Consider the following 10623-nt stretch of genomic DNA (forward strand, 5'->3'; position numbering starts at 1 on the left):
ATTTAGGGTATATTATTGCTAACAGCCATATAAATGCAAAATAATTGACATCATGGATGTCCCCGGTAGCGTCCGAGCTATACATTAGAAATTTAAATGTGTATTTTATAAGTTTATAAACTTAGATGATGCCTTAGTCCTTAAAATCCATGTTTAAGTACTTGCCATATATTTTATTCTTATATGTATGTATATTGAGTTTAATACGTCATAAAATTTTGAAGCATGGAGTAGAACCAATTTTGGAGCGTAGCGGACCACCCGACGAAAAAAATTATAGAGCCAGTACTAAAATTGAACTAAAAGCTCAGATTTTTCTACACATTTGCATAATGGCCCAAACGACATGCTTTTCGGCAAAAAAAAGGAAGGGTTCATAAGGTACCTCAATTAGGATATATATGAAAACTAGCTCACAAACTAAGGGTGTGTTTTGCTCGAAACAATGGGTGGATAGAATAGGGCCACCAGGTTTTTCACAGGGCTTGGTTCTGGTTCTTGGAAGGGTGGATATAATAGTCTCATAGGAAATATTCTTCAAATATGCTAGAGAAATAAATCCGATCAATTTGACTCGATGAGACCATGCACCCTCGCTAACAATGATCACTAACAAATAATTAGTATTTTTTTATTGTTAATTACTGATTACAATTTTAAGATTAGTGTTGCTTATGGATATTTAGTACATTTTATTGTTAATTAGAATTAATTATCATAAGATTAGTGGTAATAAATATATGGGTTAATTGGATTCATGTCATTATAATTTTTACGGTTTCGAAATATATCATTACAATTCATCTATTCGTATTCATAGATATGCTATTAAAATTTAACATACATTGCATATGTGCCATTACTTGCCTATTCAATGCCTGAGAATTTTTTTTAAGACCAAACTACCCTCTCCTTCATCCTTCGTCCCCTTCTCTCTATCGCTGAGAATGACCGAGTGCGGCCACCTGCTCCTGGATTTTTGGTGTTGTTGTTGAGTTGTTTTGTTCTATGCTGGACTGTGGTGATGAATCTGGTGATTGGTTTGGTTGATTTGAGCAGGAGGAGGTGACGGTGGAGAGGACGCCGGAGTCGGATGTGGCGACGGCGGAGGAGGAGAGGCTGAGGTACCTCGAGTCCGTGCAGCAAGCGGCGGCGCACGCGCTGGTGCTGGCGGCGGCGTACACCTACGCAAAGCAGGGCGCCGGGCCGCTCTGCCCCGGCGTCGACCACGTCGAGGGCACCATCAAGGCTGTAGTAGGAGGCTGCTTGAGAGAGAGAGAAAAATGTCATTCTCTTCTATGATTAAATGGGATTAAAATTAGTTTGTGATTGAAATAGTTTTGTTGCTGTTTGAGGGAACAGAATTAAAATCGATGGTTTGAAGGTAGTAGTGCAAACTAATCACTTGGGATTAAACTAGTACTACAAATCTTCATATGGATTTACTCTCAGCTGGTTCATCTTATCTTCTGCTTGATAAAGTTTTATCATTAAAAATGAAATCAATCTTTTTAGACATGGTGCGCTTTCACTCTCAAAATAGGGCTAAAACCGCTTGATTAAAATGGTGTGATAGCTGTTTGAATGAACTAAATTTGGACGCCAATTTCGTTGGTTAGTTAAAAAGAAGTGATGATTTTTTTTTATGTGTTGTGCTGCAGGTTGTTGAGTTGTCCAGGAGCTGGACCGCCACATGCCGCCGGTGGTGAAGGAGGCGTCGGGGCTTGCCCCCTCCATGGCAGCGGAGGTGCGGCAGGTGGGGCTCGTCGGCACCGCGGCCGTCGAAGCACCCGCACAGGGAGACACTCTTGGCGGCGAGGAGGTTGAGGCGGCTTCTGGAATCGTCTCCGGGAGAAGGGACGGAGGAAGAAGACGAGGGTAGTTTGGTCTTACAAAAATTTTCCAGCCGTTGAATCGGTAAGTAATAGCACACGTAGAATACATATTAAATTGTAATGGCATATTTATAAATAGAAGAATTATAATGACATATTTCAAAACTGTGAAAATTATAATGGCATGAATCCAATTAACCCAAAATATATTTGTTGTGGATTAATAATTTACTCCCTATGTTCTATATTATAAAACTTTTTGTGTTCGTCTACGTTAATTCATGAATCAACGTACATGTTTTATATATGTGTCTAGGTTTATTAGCACACTAATAAAAAATAAATTTAGATAAAACCAGAATATCTTATAATATAAAACGATGATACTATTTTTATTACATCCACCCAACCAATCATATCCAATAAAATAGAGATGACCATGCCCCTTCCAACTTTACCCATGAACCCTAAACGTCAAGATATGGATATTGGTTTTATTTATGAAATGGAATGACACAAGCTAGAATCGAATTAATAATCTCTCGAGATACATGTGCTTACATAAACTTTTCCTTTGTGCCTAAATAAAACGATGCTTTGCTTACATAAACTTTTCCTTAATGCCTAAGTTGACATCGGCCAGCTGTCGCATACTTGTATCCGGAAATTTATTCCGTGTCTTGTTCTGAACTCAACATTGGATACAGAAGAGGGCATTTGTTTTTCCTCAAGATTAACACCGAACTTGTGGAAAACTGCAGGAATAACAAAGCTTCTGTGAATGAACAGAAGTTTCTGAAGGCGTAATTAGTAGGGACACTAAGCTGATGTTAGCAGGGCAATGCCAAGCGAGAGCAAGGAAACTAAAGCCAAACAAGACAAAATGGCAGTCAACGAAGATCGTGTCGTTTTCGCTCCTGAAGGATATCATATATATCTCCCTCTATCGCCTTATCGATTTAATGATTTCTCCTTCCTCTAGATTGTTTCCACACTCCACTCTCTCTCTCTCTCTCTGATAATGTCTAAAAGTCTCCCCAGTTGCTTTAATAAACTGAGGATTCCAATTGGGCCAAGAAAGAAATTGCTGTGCAAACAGGAACAAGCCAAGCAGCAAACGGATGGCATGTTGTCTCCTCAAGTATGACGAGGACTGAAGCTCTTTGTTTTTCTTCGTGGTCAGATGATGATCACTGAACTCTGAACTTATCATTTTTCGTTTTGAAAATAAAGCTTTGACACATGCGCAACACGCTCAACTGAGCAAACTGCAATCAAGTAAGCTTATGAACATCGCCGAGGCATCAAGTACTGGGACATTGTATATTGCATTGCACTATTCAGTTGTAACATTCACAAGGCACTCCGATTCTCAGAAGAACTGAAACATAAACCGAAACACAGAATTGCTGCAACATAAACTTCAATCACTTATTGCATTGCACTATTCAGTTGTAACAGGCACTCAGAAGAACTGAACAAAAACGGAAACACAAAAGGCAATATGTTGTAGCAGACTGAATTCATTTTTTCAGACAAAAAGAAAGAAGCAATGTTTTCTTGCTTGGATGCGTAGTGTATCGCTTATGTGTAACTGGACAAACTTCAAGCACATAAGTTGACTGAACAGACTTCAATCACTTACGGTGACTGAACAAAATGCAACCACTCATGGGAACTGAAAAAAAAATGCAATCACTTATAGTCAAGTCGCTTATGAACATCGCAGAGGCACGAAAGTACTGGATGGTTGCATTCCACTGCATTATTCAGTTTTAACATTCATAGGGCATTCAGAAGAACTGAAACATGAACAAAACATGTACTGCACCAGACAAAAGACATTGTATTGCACCAGACTGAATTTGTCTGTCCAGACCAAAAGAAAAGAGGCTAGCAATGTTTTCTTGCTTGGATGTGAAGTGTATCACTTTGTCAGGTAGCGAGTGAGAGAGGCCTGCCTATTCTTCTTCATCCTCCTCCTCGTGGAAGCGGAGATGCTTCCCCTCCGGCACCGGCAGGCCCCTCAACACCATGCTGCAGTTCTCCACCGGCACATGTGCCACGTCCTCCCTCTCCATCTCGCCGTCGCTGTCGTAGATGAACCGGGTGTGCTTCCCCTGGAACGCAGGCAGCCCAACCTTCTTCTCTTCCTCCTCCTCCTGCTCCTCATCGTCAAACACAGATATCTTGCTCATCCCCTCACACAGATCATCAAAGCACTCATCTTCTGTTAGCCACTCCTCCTCATGGTCTTGCTCAGTGAACGTGTCGTCGTCGCCCTTCTCCGAGCTGGCATTGACCTGAATGGACCAAGCCGATGAACTGTCGTCGTCCGGTGATCTGTCGCTGCCGCTGTCCTGGAACGCGAGGGATGATGAGACCACCGGCCCAGCATTGGACTGCTCCGATTTTCCGGGGGAATCCTCGAACAACAGTGCACGGTTACACTCCCCAAGGTTCTCGTCTTCCTGAGCCACCGGCGGCGGCAGAGCTGCTGCAATGACCTGCATGCCAGAAAGAGCAAAGCAGCTCAAATCCAAGTGCAACGATAAACTAAACGAGCTGACTGAACAAGGCAACACATGGTTAGCATCACAAAGACATTTGTGAAATTTTGTGCATAAATATGTGGATTGTAACTGCTAACACCTGACAAATGTAAGAACAGCAATAAGCAAAGACAAGTCACGAAATTCTCTTAATTTTGTGCACTAAATTAGCACCTTCTGAATCCTTGGTCTAATATATTTGGAATGCAACAAGTCAAGAAACCAAATGTTATCCTAACACAATTGGAAGCATGATTCATCGACCCCCATGATGGGGTAATCAAGTTGAAAAGAATCTTGGAGTTGTACAGATGGTATTGGATATTCTGAATTTAGGCATTCAACGCAGGAAATTAGAGGATGTCCAAGAAAGAAAGAAAGAAAGAAAGAAAATCAATTTAGCGTTACAAAAAGACACATATAATGAGAGAATTTCGTGATTGCACGTGTGATTAATCGAAGAGAAGAGAAGGAAAAGAAATCATGGTGTGGAGGAAAACTTAAACATGGCAATTGGGTATTGTACCTGCAGCTTAGGGATCAAGTCCTCCTGGTGGAGGACGCATGGCAGCGTGAGGGGGAAGGCGTGAGGGGCGGAGAGATGCGGCGTGTTGGCCGGCGTGGGAGCGAGGAGGTGGGCGGGGGACCTGGCGACGGCGAGCAGCGCGTGGATGTTGGGGGCGGGATCCTCGTCGACCTTCTGGAGGAGCGTCTTGACCTGGCCGCGGAGGAGCGCCTCGCCGGAACCGGGAGTGCGGCGGGGCCTGGGGCGCGTCTTGGTGGCGGTGGAGGCCGGCGTGGTGAGGGCGAGGCCGACGATGGGGGAGTCGTTGGTGATGTCGTGGAGCGCGTGGCGCTGGTGGTCGTTGTTCTTGGCCATGGAGCGGGTGATCCTCCTGGTGGAAAGCGGCGTCTCCATGGTCGTCCGGTGGTCGGTCGTCGGAGAAGAGAGAGAGAGGGGTTTGAGAGGCGGCTCCACGATGATGTGTGCTTGCTTTAAACTAGTAGTCCAGGAGGCAGGAGGAGGAGAGGAGTACAACGGTCGGTAATATGACCGTTGTTCCCCGTTCCTCTCTCCTTACTAGCCGTTGCGTGCCTTCCTGGGCCGCCCATATACACTTCCGTCTCTTCCTCGAACGGCCCGGCCCATATTTGTATGTCTCTTTGTGGACCGTAAGCTCAGGCCCGGCCCAAAGAGGATCGAGTTGCTCTTAGATTACACGGTAGTAGTAAGAAAGATTCATATTTGAGTGGGAAAGTGAAATACACGAGCAGGAATGGAACGATCGATGAAGTACGTGCACGCCTCCGGCCGGCGAGTATGTGATGCTGCTGCTGCTGCTCAAGCGCTTGGGCTCACCCCACGCGTGGAAGCTGTCGCGGTCCGAGTCGTCGCACTCGGGGAAGACGACCCCCTTGTACCGCACCCTGTCGTGGCACGCCGTGTACGTCAGCTGCCGCGACCGGAACCGCCGCATCGCGCCACGCTTGGCCGGCGTCATCACGGCCACCTCCGACGTCATCAGCTCTCGCGGCCGCAGGTGGAGCCGGTGACGACGAGGTCGGTGAAGGGCGCGTAGGCGTAGTCGACCTTGTGCCTGCCGCCGTCGGTGGCCCAGCCGGAGCCGTCCCAGATGGTGGCGTAGACGGGCATGGGCTTGGCGGGGTAGTCGTCGGAGCAGCGGACGATCTCGCGGATGGGGGTGGCATGGCGTCGACGTAGAAGATGACGGCGGCGGGGGTCCAGGAGATGGCGTAGGAGTGCGGGGCGGCGGTGGGGTCGAAGGGGAGGAGGTAGCGCTCCTCGCGGCCGCGGGCGGTGCTGCCGTTGCCGTACATGCATGTTGGTCTGCACGTGCCAGGCGTGCCCTCGCCGGTTGCCCAGCAGCTCCAAGTCCAGCTCGTCGTGCTTCCCCGGGAACACGTCTCCATTCGACAGCTGCATTCCATTCTTTCAACCGAATTAACGTCCAATTCCATTCATCATCCATCCATCACTTTATGCATGCATATTATATTTATGATTGTACAATGACAGAAGATGGTCAACCAGGATAATCCATACAACGTTGTTACATCTTGTTCTAGCCAATTCTGCTTGCTTCGGTTATTAGTACACAGTAAGAGATTTATGCCCTGATAGTTTTGAGTGCAAAAAATGAAGAAGCAGCCTGGAATAATTTATCAATCAAGGCATCTGTACTGCTTCTTCTTACATAAAAATTAAACACGGTACCGAATATGATATATCCTAGTATAATAAATATGGACATGTATGTTTAGATTCGTAGTAGTAGTAATAGGATATGATGCTATCCGATTTTTGTGGGATTGTACAAAATAATGTGTGTGGCAGGCAGGTATTCTATCTCTGAATTATCATGGTGGCTATTAGAATGAGGAGGCGAGGGGAGAAAGGGAGGGGAGGGCGTGACAGGTACTTGTCTCCTACCAATGACGTCCACCCATCCATCCAGAAGATAGGGCGCCGATCTTTGATTGATGGAGGCCAGGCATGGGCTACCCTGTTGCTTTGGGCAATATATGTGCGCGCGCGCACACCTACTGTACTTACCGTCATTATCTCAAAAAAAGTATCATAACAACTAGGTAAGCTCATGATTCAATCCATATCTTCTAAAAAAAAATCACATTGTCAAGTCACAACTAACCTTGTACCAGTACCTGCCTGCTCCCTAATAATAAATATAGACTACCCCGTAAAGATTATATATATCTAACCAAACCAACAAGTACAGATATAATACTATAAACGTTGAGACTTTTGATCGTCGTCGTTTACCTATTCCTTTTATTTAAAAAACTTACATAACTATTATATATTTTATTATGATTAGATTTATTGCTAAAATTATTTTAATTATAACTAATATTTTTTCATATTTGCATAAAACTTTTAAATAAGATAAATATTAAAACATGTGAAAAAATCCAATGATGTTATTTATAAAATTATTAAAATATGGAGAGAGTATTAAACTACAAAATGCCTGCTAGGCCTGGCCAATGTGTGGAAGCTTAGACTTTGAAAAATATTACTCCCTTGTTCAACAACAAAAAAATCTCTATAGAGTTCAAATCTAATCCTAAAATAAAATTATTTCTATCCTTTTATAAATCAAAAAACTTTGTTCCTTAAATACCTCTCACTACCGAGATAACAATAAGGTCTTCCTATCACGAGAGGTATTTTGATTGTTATTTTCTTTTTTATAGAGCGGGAATATATGAATTGAATTATTTTAGGACGGTGGGGAGGATGAGTCGAAGGATCATAGGATCACACAGAGCAAAAGGGAAAATGCACGAAGCAAATTGAGAATTGCTCTCGTAAACTTCTGCATGACTACACACTCCGCCACTAGTGCGGCTACTGTAGTATATGGTGGTTGATTATATCGCAGATGTTAGTAGGTCTACTTTTCAGCCAGGTCACACATCTCTCTCTATATATGTAATCTCATCAAGCGATCGATATCGAATTAACTATGAATCAATCGTCCGTATTGCACTTGCCTTCGTCATATATCACCACCCAAATTTCAAACCCCACGTACTCTTAGAATTTGTGAACCAACCAATCAAGATGAGTGGAGTACGTGCTGCGTCTTTTGCAGCTGTGTGCGTTTCGTCAACAAGCTAGATAATTAATACATATGTATATCTTCGATTCCTCGATCGCAAATTAAAGAAAGTGGCCGGAAAAGAAAAGGTAAGCTAGGCCGGCCAAATTCATCGATCATCATCCAGCTGCACCCACCAACTTAACGAACGATCGGTGTATGTTCGTTATTCGTAAGAAACCGCCATATGCGTGCATGCATGCATCGAATTAATGGAAATGGCAGGCCATGACCTAGCTTAATTAAAGCTAGTTAGTTTATTAAGCGCAAGCGGAAATTAAAGAGCAGAGCAATCGATCCAATATTAGTCCATATATATAGCTAGAGAGCAAATTAATGATTATGCAAACATACGCATGCATGCAGATTTCAGTCAATCAATTGAGAGAAAATTAATTAACGGTGGCCAGCCGGTGCAATTATATATATATATATATATATATATATATATATAGAAGGCGACGACGACGCCGGCGGTACTGTAGCCATGAGGAAGCTTGATGGAAGCACTGAAGAATCCATGGTGATACGCCGACTTGGACACAAACCCTGAACCTGCAGATCGCGTCAATATACATCAAGAATAAATTAATTAGGAAATCGAGTCAGGCAGCAGGCCGGATTGAATGAATGAAATGAAGTACGTAGACGTACCGGTGTAGCGGTCGAGTTTGAGGTGGAGGGTGCGGGCGGCCATCGGGTGAGCGAACCAGGTTGTCCCCTCCGAACAGCGGCGTCGAACGGCACCGGCGATATGTCCACCGCCGCCAAAGCTGCTGCTGCCCACCTCATCATCAACACTACCACTGGCACTACTGCAACGAGGCCGCTCCATGACCTTGTTGTTCTTGCCATCTTCTATCTACCAGCTCGATCCTCTATGTTCTTAATTAGCAGCTAGCTCTGACCTGATCAAACTGAAACCTGTATGTGTATATATATATATATGTGACTTTGACTATGACTATGATCGGTTATATATATCCAATTGATAAAGCAATAGCTATGCAGCGCAGGCCGAGCTCCTCTCATGCATTCTCGGTCGCTACCTCTGCTTTTCGCGTGTCCCGATCGATCAACATATATATTCCGTATTTTACATATATATATATAAATCTCGCGTAGCTGGCAATTTCAAATTTTGGCCTTTCTCTTGTATCGTACGTGTAGGCATCAGCCAGGATGGGCAAATTCAAGGGCTTTTGTGGAAGCAACGAGACACCCGCGGGCGGATCACTTTAATCACACGTGTATCCACGTCATATGTCATCCGGAAATAAATATATTAATCATGGTGTATTGTTAAAAGAAATATAAGAGCTCCTTCCGAACAAAGGAATTTTGGGGAAGTTTTGAAGGCTTAGTTTCCTATATAAAAAATATCTATATTATCATTTGGAATGTCCGTTCTAAATTCCCTAGAAATTCCTCAAAACATAGGTTTTTTTTAGAGGATTTTTGACGTGAGGTTTATCCTCTTAAAAAAAAGTTGTGGCTATATGTCTTCTAATTTATTTTTTTTCTTATACTCGATCCAAATGGCTATTTCTTCAGTTTTCCTATGCTTCTTCTTTTCATAGGATTTGGGTTGATACGGTAAGATTTGGTCAAATTTCTAAAATTTCAACGAATAATTCTGTTTTATAACAAATTCATAAAATATAATAACTCTATAATATTATGATGGTACTTTTCAATTAATGTATATATGTATGTGTGTACATATATATTTTATTTGTATTTGAACTAATTATTATTTAATAAATTATTGATAGTCAGAATTAGGAATTTTAATCCAATCTTATGCTAAGCAATAAATATCTTTGACTATGGAGAGTACTACCCTTTATCAGCTGAGACTTGGTTGGTATCAACTGATACCATGGTGGTATCAGCTTATCGATAACAACTAATACCAATATGCTATCGGCAACACTCGTTGATACCACAACGATACTTTAAAATATGAATAATATATCAAATATCACCATTCTAATAAAAAGATAAAATTAAAAAATATATATGAAAGAATGGTTATTATCTTTCTGTGTACACCTTAGTTACCGATAAATTACTGACTTCTACTTAATTAGTGCATTAATAATTAATTGTCTATCTATCTTTCTACTACGCATTGCCATACACGAGTTATACCGCCTCAATGGTAGAAACGGTATACGGGTGGCTACCTTTTCCCTTTAATTTATATTACAATCAAAGTAGGCGGTCATATAGGTGTACTCCATGTCGTAAGGGCATTTCCAACCTAATAACTAGGATGGTGTCTATAACATTAAATAAGTTGTTATCTAGGATAAAAGATGATGTGTCAAGTGAATAAATGAGAAAAGAGAATGAAATCATGTCTTGCATGAGACATAGCTTCTACACAACATTCAAGATATCATGTGAGATAAGTAATACTAAATTGAAGTATGGAATAGTGGTGTTTGTATTGGAAGAGTAGTGTCTAGTACTAGTTTTCTTGATGACGTAGAGTTTATAAAAATTATATCTAGCGTTATGGATTGAGAATGCTCTAATAGCTGCTAATTAACTTAGCACGTGTCCATCCGTGCGAGTGAGAGTGAT

General features: G+C 42.4%; 2 protein-coding genes and 1 long non-coding RNA gene across 4 annotated transcripts; 1 reads left to right on the top strand and 2 right to left on the bottom strand.

Annotated features, from left to right (window-relative positions):
* Window positions 1-868: 868 nt before the first annotated feature.
* LOC107305110 lies at window positions 869-3239 on the top strand. Of its 2 annotated transcripts, none has more exons than XR_005812614.1 (3): window positions 869-955; window positions 1060-1917; window positions 2597-3239. It is a non-coding gene; the product is annotated as an uncharacterized LOC107305110 (long non-coding RNA). The 2 variants fall into 2 exon arrangements; XR_005812613.1 differs by lacking the exon at window positions 869-955 and having other exon boundaries at window positions 962-1384; window positions 1662-1917.
* Window positions 3240-3411: 172 nt separating this feature from the next.
* Window positions 3412-5323, bottom strand: LOC102699625. Its single transcript, XM_006662040.3, has 2 exons — window positions 4914-5323; window positions 3412-4342 (listed from the first exon to the last, which is right to left on the bottom strand). Exons 1-2 carry the CDS (start codon window positions 5304-5306, stop codon window positions 3797-3799), a joined length of 939 nt encoding a protein of 312 aa, XP_006662103.1. The 5' UTR covers window positions 5307-5323; the 3' UTR covers window positions 3412-3796.
* A 256-nt stretch (window positions 5324-5579) lies between these two features.
* On the bottom strand, window positions 5580-9091 carry LOC102708471 (probable xyloglucan endotransglucosylase/hydrolase protein 29). Its single transcript, XM_040528148.1, is given in 8 exon segments — window positions 5580-5933; window positions 5936-6089; window positions 6092-6226; window positions 6228-6326; window positions 8483-8586; window positions 8686-8722; window positions 8724-8766; window positions 8768-9091. Coding segments are annotated over 8 exon segments (1026 nt in total). The 5' UTR covers window positions 8887-9091; the 3' UTR covers window positions 5580-5598.
* Between the last annotated feature and the right edge of the window lie 1532 nt (window positions 9092-10623).

Source organism: Oryza brachyantha, chromosome 10 (genome assembly GCF_000231095.2).
Source record: "Oryza brachyantha chromosome 10, ObraRS2, whole genome shotgun sequence".
NCBI classification, from domain to species: Eukaryota; Viridiplantae; Streptophyta; class Magnoliopsida; order Poales; family Poaceae; genus Oryza; species Oryza brachyantha.